Source organism: Carcharhinus amblyrhynchos, chromosome 10, assembly GCF_965287045.1.
Source record: "Carcharhinus amblyrhynchos chromosome 10, sCarAmb.v2.hapA, whole genome shotgun sequence".
NCBI classification, from domain to species: Eukaryota; Metazoa; Chordata; class Chondrichthyes; order Carcharhiniformes; family Carcharhinidae; genus Carcharhinus; species Carcharhinus amblyrhynchos.
Window position 1 is genome coordinate 24,760,531 of NC_137333.1, and position 17,545 is coordinate 24,778,075.

At 41.4% G+C, this 17,545-nt stretch overlaps 1 protein-coding gene across 3 annotated transcripts in view; it reads left to right on the forward strand.

Moving 5' to 3' along the window:
• The window catches only part of gpc5a (glypican 5a), a 1,078,596-nt gene that overhangs the window by 340,913 nt on the left and 720,138 nt on the right, over positions 1-17,545 (forward strand). For all 3 annotated transcript variants that reach the window (XM_080198140.1, XM_080198142.1, XM_080198143.1), the window contains exons 4-5: positions 8,810-8,943; positions 13,704-13,829. In XM_080198140.1, the coding sequence (XP_080054266.1) occupies positions 8,810-8,943; positions 13,704-13,829 (260 nt within the window). The remainder of the gene's footprint in view (positions 1-8,809; positions 8,944-13,703; positions 13,830-17,545) is intronic.

Below are 17,545 nucleotides of genomic sequence, written 5' to 3' on the forward strand. Positions count from 1 at the left end.
TCTTTGATGCAGCAATGAATGGCGAACAAGAAGATATTCAAAGAGGCATCTGTTCCACCCTGACGGGATTTGACACAAAGAAGTTCAGGGCCAAGCAGCTTCATGACAACCAGCAGCATGGTCCTCATCCTGCTCTAAGGCTACATGCCAGATCAGAATAAATGATAGGCGTCTACCTGGTGAATTGCTGATGCTGAACAAATTACTCCTGATACAGAGAAGTTCTCCCTGAAAATCTTAGATGGGTAAGGTCTCCTTTCAGGAGCTTTTCTCCCCTTATTCCTTCTGCAATAAACCTGTCCGCTTATCTCTGTCTGTGCACTCCCCCCCACCTACCCTTCATGCTGCAGACCCAAGTGGGCTGCTATTATAGTCCCACCAGAAAAGTAGAAACAAGTATACTCTGAGTCGTTGCAGTTATAAGCAATATTTTTCCCAGTTTGGGCACCACTCACTAAAGACTTCATCAGCTACAACCAACTCCACAAAGCATCCTGTGCTTTCAAACCGATGATGTGGAGATGCCGGTGTTGGATTGGGGTAAACACAGTAAGAAGCCTCACAACACCAGGTTAAAGTCCAACAAGTTATTTGATTAAGGTTGGTCACCTCAGCACCTCACTGTACCGCAAGTCCACAGATAACCTCACAATGCGCCACTTCTCCAGTTTCCACCCTAAACACGTTAAAGAATCCATCCCCTATGGACAAGCCCTTCTTATACACAGGGTCTGCTCAGATGAGGAGGATAGCAACAGACACCTCCAGATGCTGAAAGATGCCTTCATAAGAACAGGATATGGCGCTCGACTCATCAATTGATGGTTCCGACAATCGCCAGGCAAGACTGCTCCCTTCCTGTTGGTGAACACATGACAGTGCAGAGTAACTGAGCAGAGACTGATAGCCAAGTTCTGCACACATGAGGACGGCCTCAACCAGGATCTTGGGTTCATGTCACACTATCTGTAACCCCCATGACTTGCCTGAACTTGCAACATCTCACTTACTATCCTGTCTGGAGACAATGCACATCTCTTTAACCTCTACTTAATGCTATCTCCACTCACATTGTCTGCACCTTTAAGATTTGAATAGCAGATTAGCTGTAAAGACTCGCATTTTAATCAGTATTCAGTAAACTGTGTGTGCCTTTATATGCCCTGTTGCTGATCAGAACTTTCCACTCACCTGATGAAGGAACAGCATTCCGAAAGCTTGTGGGTTTACTATCAAATAAACTTGTTGGACTTTAACCTGGTGTTGTGAGACTTCTTACTGTGTCTTCTAAACCGAGCCAGTAGCAAGTAATCAGTAACTAAGCTGCAAGTTGTTAATGATCCCTTTAAATAGCACTAGTGGAGAGTCCTTTATGCTACTGAATGCATGTCAGCCATGCATGTTTAAGAGAAGGCTGAGAAAGTTAACTGGAGTGGTGAGGTCGCAAATTGGCGGGTGCTGTCTGATGTTACAACCTTCCTGCACTGCATACTTCTAACACGTGAAGCAACCTTTTGTGATAAGGTGCCTCACAAAAGGTTGCTTCAGAAGGTTAGGGTGCATGGAGTTGGGGGTAAGGTGTTAGCGTGGATAGAGGATTGGTTGTCTAATAGAAAGCAGAGAGTTGGTATCAATGGGTGCTATTCTGATTGGCGGTTGGTGACTAGTGGAGTGCCGCAGGGATCGGTGCTGGGGCCTCAGGTATGTACCATTTATATAGATGATCTGGAGGAGGGGGCTGAGTGTAGGGTGACGAAATTTGCTGATGACACGAAGATGAGTGGAAAAGCAAATTGCGTGGAGGGTGTGGAAAGTCTGCAGAGGGATCTGGATAGGCTGAGTGAGTGGGCGAGGACCTGGCAGATGGAGTACAATGTTAGCAAGTGTGAGGTTATCCACTTTGGCAGAAATAATAGTAGGAGGGATTACTATTTAAAGGGTGAAAAGCTGCAGCATGCTACGGTGCAGAGGGACCTGGGGGCCCTTGTGCACGAGTCGCAAAAACCCAGTCTGCAGGTGCAGCAGGTGATCAAGAAGGCGAATGGAATGCTGGCCTTTATAGCGAAGGGGATAGAATATAAAAGCAGGGAGGTCTTGCTGCAACTGTACAGGGCACTGGTGAGGCTGCAGCTGGAGTACTGTGTGCAGTTTTGGTCGCCGCACTTGCGGAAGGATATTTTGGCCTTGGAGGGAGTGTAGAGGAGGTTCACTAAGCTGATACCGGAGTTGAGGGGGTTGGACTATGAAGAGAGACTAAATAGACTGGGCCTGTACTCATTGGAGTTCAGAAGGATGAGGGGGGAATCTTATAGAGACGTATAAGATAATGAAAGGGATGGATAGGGTCAAGGTAGAGAGATTCTCCCCGCTGAGAAAGGATAGCAGGACTAGAGGGCACAGCCTCAAGATAAGGGGGGTGCAGTTTAGAACGGAGTTGAGGAGGAACTTCTTCACTCAAAGGGTGGTGAATCTCTGGAATTCTCTGCCCGTTGAAGTGGTGGAGGCTACCTCACTAAATGTATTTAAGTCACGGATAGACAGGCTTTTGACAGACAAGGGAATTCAGGGTTATGGGGAGAAAGCGGGAAAGTGGAACTGATCCACTTCAGATCAGCCATGATCTTATTGAATGGCGGGGCAGGCTTGAAGGGCTAGATGGCCTACTCCTGCTCCTATTTCTTATGTTCTTATGTTCTAATGCCCACACAAGCATCCTGAACAAGATGGCATTCATTACAGACCATATTGGAAGTGAGTGCAATCAGCACAGATGTCATTTTGATACCAAATGAACACTCATAATGCAGAAACAATGGACACTCCAGAATCAAATTTTGCTTTGATTATCCCTATTTGTCAGATTTTGCATATGGAGGAGTTACTCAGACTGTTTAGTGTTTTGCGCTTGTTCTCTGTTTCATAGAGCATAGAAAAACTACAGCACAACTAGGCCCTTCGTCCCACAAGTTGCACCGATGATATGTGAGCAGCCTTTTAACCAAGCCCACAAACCTGAACTGCTTCATTTGGCCGAGAGCAAGGCACTAGAGCGGCCCAGGACTGACAAGCCCCACTTCCTCCACATCAGAGTGACTGCACAAATCCATTTAAGTATTTTAGAGTGTCTTTCAAGGCATGCTAGGCTACACAGTCACCTCAGATTTACCCCAGTTGTTAAACCCAGAAACCTCTGATCTGAATGGATGAGTATTCTAAATTTGGGATTCAAAGGTTGATAGTTCTGAAACCAGGCTTAGGGACTGCAATGCACAGTGAACCTATATCCATTGCTTCTCGTGCAGGTAGCATACAAACATTTAGACACCTGATAATTTAAATGACTGTGGCTTGCTGCCAGGATTGTGCATGCTGCTGAATGGCTAAACATCTGAGCAAGGGTGGAAGATAATGAGGGGCTAGGACAAGTTAAGGTTAACCTGCATTATTTCAATCCTGTCTACACTTCTAAAGAACTTCCATCTGGCCAGACATGGGTTGGGGGACAGGGGAGAATGATAAGAGGTGGAAGAGTTGATGAAGAAGAAATCTTATCACTTGCAATCAGACTTGCAGCCTCCACCTCAGATACAGATTTAGTGGTGGGATAGGTATGTGGTGAAATACTGGGCATGAGAAGCCAGCAACCAGTGTAGGTGTTGAACGTTGCACATGAGTTCTGCTGCAGATGCGTATTTCAGTGGAGTGGTCCACAGCAGAAAGCAGAATGGTTTGCACCTTGATATGCAAGGTGCATTACACTGCTGGAAATCCTGCAGCTAATATGAAGGAGCACAGAGAAATCTGGCACCAACTTGACCCAGGGCTTTGTGTAGAGCTTGGAGCCCATCCACTCCGGCTTAGAAGTGGTGAACAACATTAGCCTGCTTGTGTACACAACTCCGATGCAGTATTTGAATGCTGATGCCTTAGTTTCTATTACAGCACAATCGGAAGACACCCTCATAACTCAGCCTGCTTTCAACTCAGTCCACACTACTCTCATACAAACTCAGCTTTGCTTCCACTCAAGTTCAACTGCTACCTTTATACCTGCAGCCATTGGTGTTAAATTATAAGGTATCACAGCAGCTCAGCAAGTTGACCGGTGACACATTTCTAGAATTGCTGAGTCAGTACCCATGCTTCTCTTCGGTTGGTTGCTGTATAACTAATGGCAAGGGCTAAACCCTCGTGATGGAAATGTTGTGCAACATGCAACAGATCACCATGTGTCTTTACAAGCTTTTTGCAGGGATTCTTTGCAATTGAGACTGTGGAAGTTTTGTTTAAGCACCCAAATAGTTTGTTTTCATGTATGGTGTTGGTGTGTGCATCAGTTGAGGAAAGATGTCATGAGCTATGTTGCTACTTGATATTCCTGGCCACCCAGTAACCCCGTGCTGATTTGTTGTAGTGATTCAAATGCAGCAAACTACTACAGAATGAAGGCATCATGATTCATATTCAGATGCTGGGCATTGATCTACGTGATACATTGTGTGTGGTCACACATTAGCTGGAGTTTAAGGGAATGGAATTCTTTCTGGTTGCAGGCCTTCTTAGAGTTGATATGCACTGTCTGCAAAGTGATCATCTTGCAGTCAATGCATCCTGCACCATGTGGCAGCCTGTAATCTTTGTGAAGTCATATGCTTGCTCCAGCTGCTTTTCTTTGGCAAAGCATCATAAAATATATTCAGCTCTCTTGGAAAACAGAACCCAGAACCTCAGTGACCTCACTTACAGTGGACAAAAAATTGAGTGAGGTTGCAAATATCACTCACTTCAGCTTGGGAGGAGTCAAACTTGCTTCATGGTTGAAGGAGACAGATATATAAAAGTTCATTGTAATGCTCACTTTTACTGGTACTTCTGTCCTCGCTATGCTCTGAGTTTGCAGTTCTGTCTGATCATAGAATGACAGGATCATACAGCACAGAAAAGGTCCTTTGGCCCATTGAGTCTGCATCAATACATTAAAAACATCTGAACTCCCACCCATGCCTAATCCCATTTGCCAACATTTGGCCTATAGCCGTAATGTTGTGATGTACCAAGTGCTCATTCAGGTACTTTTTAAAGGATGTGAGGCAACCTGCCTCTACCACCCTCCCACGCAGCACATTCCAGACTGTCACCACCCTCTGGGTAAAAAAGGTTTTTCCTCACATCCCCCTTAAACCCCTTGAACCTATGTCTCCTCATGACTGACCCTTCAACTAAGGAGAACAGTTGCTCTTTGTTCACTCTGTCCATGTCTCTCATAGTCTTGTATACCTTGATCAGGTTGCCTTTCCTCAGTCTTCTCTGCTCCAACATAAACAACCCAAGCCTATCCAACCTCTCTTCATAACTTAAATGTTCCATCCCAAGCAGCATCCTGGTGAATCACCTCTGCACCCCTCCAGTATAATTACATCCTTCCGATAATATGGCAACCAGAACTGTACACAGTACTCTATCTGTGGCCTCACCAAAGTTTTCTACAACTCCAACATGACTTATCTGCTTTTGTAATCTATGCCTCGATTGATGAGAGCAAGTATTCCATACGTCTTTTTCGCCACTGATCCACTTTCAGAGATCTGTGGACAAACACGCAATGTTCCTTTGTTCCACAGAACCTCCTAGTGTCCTACCATTCATTGAATACTTTCTTGTCAAATTATTCCTTCCAAAATGTATCACCTCACACTTTTCAGGGTTAAATTCCATCTACTACTTATCTGCCCATTTGACCATTCTGTCTATATCTTCTTATAGCCTCAGACACTCCACTTCACTGTTAACCACCTGTCCAATCTGATCAGACAGTGGATTTCAGTGAAGGTGCCCTCTTTGAAGCAGGTACGTTGAGTTCTTTTACCCTGGTTATTGTAGGAAATTGGGCCTGAATACCCTGGGTACATTTGTTCTCCTGCTGAGAACCTTTCCCAGCCCCTTGCTCCTTCCTCTTTCAGCAACTTGTTTTGCTCTGCATCACCTCTCCTCATTCTCCTTATCATTCAATAAGCTAAAAGTGCACACTGTTGCACTCATGTTTGGAAGCAAGTGGATTAGGAAGCAAGAGGAGGCAGTTGCAGAGTGGGATTGTTATTAGATTGGTAATCCATAGAGCCAAATTAATGGATTTAATTTCCACCATAGCAGGTGGTGAAATTTGAATTCAATAAAAAAAGGAATTAAAAAAGTCTAATGATGACCATGAAACCATTGTTGATTTTGTAAAACCCCTTTAGGGAAGGAAATCTGCCATACTTACCTGGTCTGGCCTATGTATGATTCCAGATCCACAGCAATGTGGTTGATTCTTAAATGCCCTCAGGGATGGGTAATAAAATGCTGGCCCAGCCAGCAATACCTAGATCCCATGAATGAGTTAAAAAAAGAGAATCTTTGAAAACAGGAAAAGGTCCCACAGCGCTGTCACACTACTCACTATGGACTTTAAACAACTCTAGAAATTACCAGATACTTGGGTACAATTGCAGTAAGAACCAGTGGAGGTTAATCAGCAATTAACATAGAAGTGGTCGATGATTCACTCTCTCTGTGTTCAGCTCTGTGAGGTTAAGAGAGAGCATTGGCTGGAATGTTGAGTTCCAAAGGGGCAGAGATGGCATCAAATCAGTGATATATGCTAATTGATATCATGGTCTGCATGCTTCCTGCAGGAGCTCCCTACATGCACCATGTCCTCTCCAAAATGGCATGTGCCATGGCTAGCACCAGAATTGTGCACCTTCACTGCGGACATTATTTTGGATGTAAAACAGCATTCAGTTTTCATGGCGCTGAAAATTGTAGCTGAGTTTTGCAGCCTTGATAGTTTTATTAAATGTGCTACATTAAAAAACTGCAGATTTTACAAAATTTTAAAAAATATATCTCAAAATCTTTTTTTTAGTTCAAATTAAGTTAGTTTCTGAGTATTTTGTTGTTCTTTGCCACCTTAACACTAATAGCTATGAATGTGGCATGGGACAGAATCGCAACAAGGAACCTTTGTCTTCAGTGCATTCTATCAAACCTCAAGTCTTAAATGCTCACTATGTTTGATAAATTGCCTTGGCATAAAAATATACCCAGCTGGTTGCATTTAAACATATTTCGAAGTCCGGGTGGGGAACCATGTGAATTACCAATCCATCTGCTATCAATGTAAACTGTATTCAACATCTTTACAATTGATTAGAAGGTTAAAATACAGAACCGTCTATGCAACATTGAAGTTCCTTGAAAAGTCAATAAAAAGGAAACATTGTTGTCTATGTAGGTTAATAACTGAGTGGTTAGATGTTCATCTATGGTCTATTTGGCTTCTTTGAATGGCAGATGGCCAGAATATAATTGACATACTATTGCAACCAGATTGCTTTGATCAGTATGAAAGATCATTAGAGTCAAGGGTGGTCCAGGAAGTCATGACTACTAAATATTTACTCTAACAGAACAAAAATGTGGTTCCTGGCAGAGTGAAAACTGAATTCAGCATTTGCACCTTCTAACAGTCCAGTTTCTCTCCCAACACTGCATCCACCTCAAAAAACAACAAAAATAAATGACTTTATGTGTGCCCTGAATGCATGCCACAGAACTAACGATGAGCTATTAATTATGGTATAACAGATGAGCATCTGGGAAATTTAGAAGGATGATAGTTTGATGCAATTTATTTCATTCAGCTAAAATGAATAAATTCATTGCCACTGCACCAAGTTAATGTGTATAGGAAGCACATGCCATGTGGAACATCTTTAGTAAAATACAAATTTATAAAAATGACTCATGGCAAAGAAGATATTGATGTTGTAATTCACTTTTGTATGATTTTTATTTAATTTGATGCCAAATTTGGTCACTGGTTACATTTTTTATTTCACTCATTATAGCATATGAATAAGGCGAAGTGCATGCTAAGAATAAGTCAGACTATTGAAATTACAACTGTATTTCTTCAATATTTTAATTTTGTCAAATGTTTAACTCATGCAATTATATATTATCATATTTATACACATTTGCAGTCGTTAAGAAAATAGAATGAGGATGTCTAGAAAGTTTTAACGTTCTGGGTTTTAATAGTTGATAATTGCCTTGGGTTCAATACCACTGACTATTCTATATTCAAACTCTCCTCCTTATTAATGCTTTGTAATTGCTCAAATCAACAGTGAATGGTATCAAACATGCAATTCTTGTCACGGTATTGTCCATATGTCATTTATTTGACTTAAGTCAGTGGAAGAATCAACATTGTACTAGCCCATGATTTAGGCCAATGTCAGAATTGTTGGAGAATAAAATGTTAAGTAAGAAGGGTTAAGTACAAACAATACAGTTATGATAACTACAAACATTAGTATTTTTGAGGTATCAAACAGGAAGTGTGCTACACTTGCGCTTACCTTGCAACTACAATTACAGAAAGAACAAAAATAATAGGTCTTTTTAACAGATTTTTTTTAAAATCATAGGTTTTTGAATGAATTTATATAGTTTTAGTCATAACATTTCTAGAGCACTGTAACCATATGGTCTAAAGTAACTGCTAATTCTCTTTTTTATTAGATTAGCCTGGAGTACAATTTCGGCCTTGTGCTCTAGTTATTTTGTACACATTCCAACAAACCATTTTCAACCATTTAATCTAATCTAAGAACTGACCAATATCTTGAAAGCACTTTTGTGTTTTGTGTTGTCTCAATTATTTCTGCAACCAATATTTCATTGTGGGAATTATTTTTAATATTTGGATCATATCTTAGTGTCTTTGATTACAAGTTAATCACCTTCATTTTCTCTGCAGGTCAATAGAGCTTGTGGACACCCTATCCGAAAGCCCGCACAATCCTTGGATTACCAACCGGATCCTTACAGTGATCAACATGGACTGAAAATCACTCATAAGGAAAATGACGAGACATTAGCCAGCAGGAGAAAGTAAGATTCAGCACTGCAATTTGTCCTTCATAATCTTTCTACAGGCAGCAGCTAAAGATTACTGATATTTCAAATAAATATGATTATAATATTTAAGATCTTTTTATAAACAGGCACAGGATGACAACATGTGTTTTAACATCAGCATTCATAATCCCATTGAAGCAAATTCTAACGTTTTGGAACAAAATGTATGTTTAATCTTTATAATGTATAAGCTTTTGTTTGCACTTAGCTGGTTTTATTCATGTAACATCATCCCTGATATTAAATAAACGTGCAAATGATGTGGCATTCTGAGCATTTTAAAACATTGTTTTTTTTTGTCTTTTGATTTTGAGACACTGAGAAGTCTGGAGAAAACATCTTTTCTTCATTCGTTTCTGTCTCTCTTACTTTATCCCTTCAGTTTGTGTTGCAGGGTATTCAACTTTCATCTTGTTCAGACTTTGTTCCTTCAAGTAACCAAACCAAGTTTCAGAGTTTAAAATAGAAGTTTATTACTCAGTACAGCAAGGACTCCAGCACAACAGCTAGTGGCAAGCCAGAGTCCAGAATACAGGTTTACATAAGCAGATATACTTCCAGATTCAAATAATTAATGTATACCAATCTAAGTATAAAAGTTATCTCTATCCATTCACAACTATTGATTAGGGTTATATCATACATAAGATACAAGTTAAAAACCAATCACAATCGTTCCACACCTGCTTAATTATCATATCCAATCAGCGTGGAGGTTTGCTCAAGTTAGCTGACCTAATTTATCATTGCTACAAGTTATCCTTAACATCCTAGCTTATGTCTGGGAATATAGATATAAATTATTTCTCCCATTTGTTCTTTGTTATTGCAGTTGTCTGATTTTATAAATTTTCTCAACCTTAGGGCTCAATTTTACCATTCAGAGCCTAAGGGCCGGATCTGGGCATAATACGCATCCAAGCCCGGAATCCTTTTTGCAGCGCACCCATACGCTTCTTGCCAGCTCCGATCCAATCCACGCAGTGGGTGGGGCTTAGCGCTACCAGAACGATCAGAGCTCTGAACTGCGCATGCATGTTTCGAAAAAAAGTCTGAAGCAACGTGCCAGAGCGCGAAAGAGAAAAACAGCAGAGAGCGCGATGGGGAGGCGGACTTGGGAGAATCTTGCAAACTGAAAATAATGTAGCATCTTCTTTAATGCTGCCTAATTAACTATGGGAAAGGTAATTAAACTGTGGTGTCCTAGTGAGCAATTAGTGACCTGTATACTACATTTGTGATCTGTAACTGGATTGTTGATGTCCCTGTAGCCATGAGCCAAGTACTCAAATTGTTCAGAGGCATGTGGTTAACTTGGAACCGGGGTGATTAGCAGGGGGGTCTGCGAAGGGTGTTCGAGGAAGATGGGCTTCAGAGGTTCCCCTGCAGAGTAGGAATCGGCTTTGGATTTTTATTCTGCAGGTCGCTTACAACGTGGGTCCGGAACGGTCCAGAAGACGGTAAAGTGGGATTTGGCAGTAGAGTTGGTTGCGTGGTTGATTAAGTCGATTTAAATGCATGCTAATGCATTTAAATTGTTGGGCTGCCCGATTTCAGCGTGGACCTGATCCACGTCTGCATCGGGTGTTGGTAAAGCCATGATCTGCTCGAATTCGGATACAGATCGCATTAAAGGCCCGACGCCCGAATTGCAAATTTTTGGTAAAATCAGACCCTAAGAGTTAGATAAACAAAACTATATTTGGGGTTTCCTCCCCTGTAATTTGGCTTTGTTGCTTATCTGGGTCTATTTTGATAAAGACATGTAGTTTTTCTCATGGCAGCTTATATGACTTTTACATTTGTATAATTATTAACTCTTTTTAGCATGTAACAGTTCCCTTTTCATTACTCTCCCTGCCTGCTCATTTTGAGTTCACATTTCACCTGGTTCATGCAATCTTTTTGCAAGTCCTTTTTTTTATATTACCCACTTGCTCACTCCATACTTGTCTTTCTCTCTCTTCCCCTTGTCTGTTTTTTGCTTTTACAAGCACGTTTTATTCTCCTCCACCACCCCCCCCCCCCCCACCCACCCCCCAACCCCAACTGGTTCATTCAGTGTAATTGCCTTTCTGGATCACTGAGTTAGTCTCGCCTTTTCAGTTCCAGCTCTTTATTAGGTTACCCTTCATCTACTAGCTCACATGCATTTCATCCTTTCACCTTTTGGTGGTTGCTCTTGTCCCTGCCTTCTGCCTTTGGTTCTCTTCAAATCCCTCAATCCCTTTTTTGGTTTGCTTTCTCCATTTATGTCCCTTTGCATTTTTTTCCATATTTTTCTTTTGATTCAAGATTCTTTTGTGGCAAGATTGAAATAGAGGACAGAGTGTGTGCAGAACCATGACTTGAATGAGGGGAGGGGATTTGGTCTGACTGACTTGAAGCTTTCCCATTGACCCAGGCAGCTTAACAACTCTTTCATGTCTCACAATGCATTTGCTTGATTCACCTTTGGAGAGGTTGAAATAATGCAATAGTGTAAAAATGCATATATTTGGTTCAGGTCACAAGATAATACTATAGTCACAACTCTTTAGGGCTCTTCATGGACACAAGTTTATGGGCAGAATTATCCACACAACCCACAGGACATTTCACAGCAGAGGAGGTGGCCCACTATTGGCCAGTGATGGGATCATCACTTCCTGCTTTTGTCATTGGAGTTTCCCGTTAATGTATTTCTTGCCACCGTGAAACCCGCAGTAGGGGTATACTGTCAGCCCGACGAGAAGATCCTGCTGGCACTAGCAACCTGAAAATTCTGGCTCACAGCTAAAATTAACACAATTAATTTAACTGACACAAAATTAACAGTCTTATTTGGAGAAGACTGCAACAACAACAACTTGGCAACTGTTTATCACTTTTAATGCAGCTAACTGTCCCGAGGTACTTCACGGGAACTTAATCAGACAAAAATTGACATGAGCCAAGGAAGGAAACAACAAAAAGCTCACTCAAATAAGAAGTGTATAATGAAGTAGATTGGGAATGGACCATGCACAGATCCATTGAATTCGGGTGGGATTTTTCGGTTTTGGGGCAAGTGTGGCTGCAAAATCCCACCCTCAGAGTCATCATTACCCTACACAGGTCAGATTTTGCATGTACATGACTGGCATGTACATAACAAGTGTATAATGAAGGCAAATTGCAGAGGTAGAGATATTTTCGAAGGGGATTGCAGGATTTATGCTCAGACAGCTGATGGCACAGTTGACAATGGTGAAGAAAATCAGCTGCACAAGACACCGGAATTTGAGGAACACACAGTTCTCAGATGTTAGTAGAACTGGAGGTTACTGAGATAGGGAGGGGAGGCCTTGAAAAGTTTTGAGCACGAGGTTGAGAATTTTAGATTTGAAGCATTAGTGAGCTGCATCTGTAATATGGGTCAGCAAACAAAGGGTGATGTTTCACAATATTTAAGAACATTTTACTTTACCAGTGAAGATATTGGAGAGTTTAAGAGGAGTAATGCCAGTCATGTACATGTGAAATCTGACCTGTGTAGGGTAATGATGATTCTGAGGGTGGGATTTTGCAGCCACACTTGCCCCAAAACTGAAAAATCCCACCCGAATTCAATGGATCTGTGCATGGTCCATTCCCAATCTCCTACGTTTCCTATTGAACACTAGTTCCAGTGGGGAGATGGTACCTGGTGCTGGTATTACACACACCGGAGACTCAGGATCCCCATTGGATCATAGGCCATTGGTGTGTGATGGTGAGATAGGGGTCCCAGGTTGCAAAGGATGGATGCTGGCATATGGGCAGCAAGAGCAGAAGGTGACTCTCAGTGGGTCCCTTTTACTTAACTGCTGGGTCTCTCAATCAGGAATTTACTTGTCATGTTCTCTACATGGTGACCCCCGACTCCCACCCACTACTAGACTAATACAGCACTGGGATGAGGTCCTTAAGTGGGCATTAATTGTTTTGTGTATTCATGAATGTGCAGCAACTTGGCTGGTTCTGTGCTCGCAAGTTATCCCCTTTAAGATACTGCATGTTCATGGGCTTATAAAATAATTAAAATAAGCAGGCCTTATATACAAAAAAATTGAGAGAGCAATTGGTTGTGGGTGTAATGAGCTTATCCTAGAAACAGATAAAAGACTGTCCCGTTGGTTCACTATATCTAACTTTCTATAGCTGGTTGGATTTGATAGCTATAGTTATGCAAATTTAAGTACATTCAGATATTTCCTGCCTGACCTATCTTATAGATCAAATTCAGTGAAAATGGCAATTTTTGTTCCAAAAATATGTACAAATTTATTCAGAATAGTTTTGTTCCATTAATCTGCTTTTTTTAAAAAAATAAAAAGACGCATATTTCCCTACAATTTCACATATTTGGGAGATTAACTTATCAATGTTCTGAGACAAAGGGCGGTATAGAAATGCAGGTATTCAGCCTTGAAATGCACTTTTCACTATTAAAACCTGAAAATGATAGTTTCCAATATTAGCAATTGGATTTTAGTGTGATATTTCATTTAAAATAAATGGCTAATGTTCTCATTAAATAACAGACATCACAATGTCATCAATTGTGAACTACCTGCCTCAATGCATTTCGCCAGCATTTTCTAGGTTCAACTTTCACATTTCCATCTCAAAAAACTATTTGTATGGCATATTTACCAATTTTGCGAATGAGTCACACATGATTCAGCAAGCTGTACATTTTTCTAAATTATTGTATTTTCTGTGTGTTTCAGAGAGTTCGTCAATAGTCTGCGGTTATATAGGGCTCTATATGGAGGATTAGCTGATCAGCTGTGTGTCAATGACTTGGCAGCTGCTGATGGACTAACTTGCTGGAGTGGAGATGATGTCGTGAAGAGGTGAGATCTGTTCTAGTTTTGGGATTCAGAGCTGGAGGCTGATCGGTGATTTTTTTTATTATTCTAATAAATCAAGGCTTTGTCGTTCAACTTATTTGATTAAGATGTGGCGATGCTGGCGCTTACTGGTGTGGACACAGTAAAAGTTTCACAACACCAAGTTAAAGTTCAACAGATTTAATTGGAATCATGAGCTTTCAGAGTGCTGCTCCTTCATCAGGTGAGTGGAGAAGTAGGTTTCACAAACACGGCATATATAGACAAAGACACAATTCCAAGATAATGGTTGGAACGCCAACCATTATCTTGGAATTGTGTCTTTGTCTATATTTTCTGTGTTTGTGACGCCTACCTCCCCACTCACCTGATGAAGGAGCAGACTCTGAAAGCTCGTGATTCCAAATAGACATGTTGGATTTAACTTATGAGACTACTTGTTTGATCAAAATGGGTCATTATACATGATAGAATTATTTCTGGTTATAGTTAGGGTTATAGTTATAGTTAAGAATTCACAGTGAATGCAAGATTAAAATCACAAAAGATCAAATGTAATTTTTCAATGACTATCTTTTGGATTGAAATTGTAATCATATTTGTGTTTTCAAATATCGACATATAATTGTGAAACAGATGTGACAGTGATAACTGTAATAGCATCCATTATTCTGGTGCATCCACCTCGGCAACATCTCAACCAATCAGAGTTGGCTTGCCACCAATCTGCACCCTTTTCTCATGTAGTATAAATTGTTGATTGATTTGAAATTTGGTATCCTTACATCTGTCCTGATGATTATAAGAGAAAAAGATTCGAATTCTCCGACCATTCACACACTGCTAGAAAGAATGGAGAATTTGATGCTCAGCTAAATTTCAATGCACTGTAGTAAGACCCGAGAATCCCAGCTGCTGGCAACGTCGGGGAATTTAGGCCGAAGCTCCAAAAGCATGTATTTCTTTCAGTAATACTATCTTATCAAGCAACTAAAAGTATGTTCATCATATTGGCTATGATTCTCCCAGCACATTGCGCTGAGTCGGGAGACAACAGTATGAAGCCTTTTGTGAGATTCTTGACCAATGTTCAGCTGCTTGCGAGTTTCTGACGCTCTCCTTTTAGCACAATCAGCTCCACAATGGAAATCGACAATACCAAGAGGGTGGAGTCAGAGAGGGTGGGGCAAACCATGGGCACCACCTATTGGGGGTGATTAGTAGTGGTGAGGAAACCTGCTGTCCCTCTGCAAGTGGGATCGATGGGGGAGGGAGTAAGGAGGCGACCGAGACTGGCCAAGGGGGAGGGTGGCTTATGGCTGGCCATTGGGAGGGGGGGAATTGGGAAAGGCCATCAGGGATAGATTGGGGCTGGTGGGGGATTAAGGATGGTGTGGTGAGGGGCAGATCAAGGCTGACTCGAGGGGGTGTTCCGGTAGGCCAGCCATTTGGGTAGCAGTGGGTTGGGAAGGTGTGCATTCGAGGGAGGAGTCTGGAGGCCAGCAATCAGGAGGGAGAGACCAGCGAACAGAAGGCCAGTGATTGGGGGGTGGGGGGTGGGGCGGGGGGAGGACAGTGCACATGCACCGATCTCACACTAACAGATTGGTTCATGTGCAGTGGCCCGCTCAGCACTATGAGCTCTCCAGCGGGATGAGGGATGAGGCCCTGTCCCATCACTCTAAGGCACTCTGCATTGCACAGTGTCAGAGATTTGTTCCAGTAAGTGCACCCAACAAACATGTGGGAAATTCTCATGTTTTCCCACCCATTGGGCACTTAGTTTTGTTTTGGGAGAATCTTGGCCATTATCTTTAGAGTGTCACTGAGAATCTCTGATGGTGTTAACAGGGTTTGACTAGATGGAATATGTTTGAGTTGTCTTGTAATCAACAGGGATGTAGCACCCAAATTGGATTCACACCATTGTGTTTAATACTGCTGCCTCACAGCGCCAGGAACTCAGGTCCCATTCTGGCTTGGGTCATTGTCTTTGTGGAGTCTGCACGTTCTCCCTGTGTCTGCATGGGTTTCCCCCAAGTGCTCCAGTTTCCTCCCACTGCCCAAAATATGTGCTGGTTAGGCGCATTGGCCATGCTAAAGTCTCCCTTAGTGTATCCGAACAGGTGCCAGAGTGTGGCAATTAGAGAATTTTCACAGTAACTTCATTGCAGTGTTAATGTAAGCCTATTTGTGACACTAACAAAAAAAACTTTAAATTGATCTTTGCTAATTACATTGCAACTGCATTTTATTTTCTCCATGCTGTTTTATGAATTATATTTTAATTACATACATCATTCAATTTTCTATATGTACTATTAATGGATATTAAATTGAAATAGTTTCAAAGGTACTGTAACTGCAAGTGGCATATATTATGTGACTAATTGAACTCAATGGAGCAGGAACCAACATTACATGTCAGCTCCTCACTCAACCCTCAAAAATCCTGATGTATCTGTCGCGAAAATAATGTAGGATTGTGCGGCATGTGAAAGTTTGCAGAACAAATATTTGATATAGCAAAGCAATCAGAAAGCACTTTTGTGATGCATACTATTGAAACTAAACAAAGGAAAATGTATTTTGCTGTTCATCATTTCTCTACCATTCAATGCATGTGCAAATGTAGATGTGAAACAAGGATAAAAAAATTGTTGCAAGCATGAAATAGCCAACTGAAATGACACATTCTTTTCACCAATTTAAAAAAAATCTGAGAAATTCAAGATTGATCTTGGTTGGGGAGCTCTGAAGTGCACCTCTGTCCTTGACGTTTCTTCTCTTTAACTGACTCAAACAATTATGCATTTCAGCCCTAAGTACAAGTCAAATGCTCATTTGAAAAACCCACTGTCCATTCTTTGGACATCCTATTGCTGAGTGAGCACTGGATTTGTTTACAAGTTAGGCTTCCAAGATCCAGGCTTTCTCTGAATTACACCATGAGACTGCTGTGTATCTGATCTGTTGCTCAGTTGCTTCAATTTTAAAACCATTTCATTCACTCTATAGCCCATTCCCTGCTGCTGCTCCCTCCTGAGCCTGTGATTGTTCCATTGGTCCTGCTGTTTTTCTAGCTTCTAATTCACTCACCTGACTCTGAATACATTGCCATTCTGCTTTGAATTTTATGCTGATTTCCACCTTTGCCACCATTTTAGTGCCCCACAACCAATTCTGCACATCTCCCAGGTGTTTATTCCAAGGGAAATACCTCTGGTACCACCCCCATCAAATAGCTTCTGGTCTCACTTGCCCATCACGCTAGTCTACACCTGGGCATCATTGATGCTTCATGCTGACTCCATTCAACTTCATCCTGCCAGTTAACTCTGTCCTATTTTCTCCAGTATGTTTACTATGGGATTTATGTATCTTAATCTTGCCAATATCTAAGCCAATACAATTTAAGCTTGCTTCAGATGTTGTCAGACCTGCTGAGATTTTCCAGCATTTTCTGTTTTGTTTCAGATTCCAGCATCTGCACAGTATTTTGCTTTTAAGCTTGTTTGTGTCCATTAACATGTTTGCTTTCTCTGCCACTTTGGACTGGAGCCCAACACTCAATTTCCACTTTTCAAATTCCTTTTTGATTTTTTCTTTACCTCTCCTAGAACTCTCTTTTTCTTCCCAGTCTTCTTGTCTCTTTCATTTCTTCTCTATCAAGTACTTTGCCCTCCCAACTTCGTAACACAAGACTTCAACACTGCTTG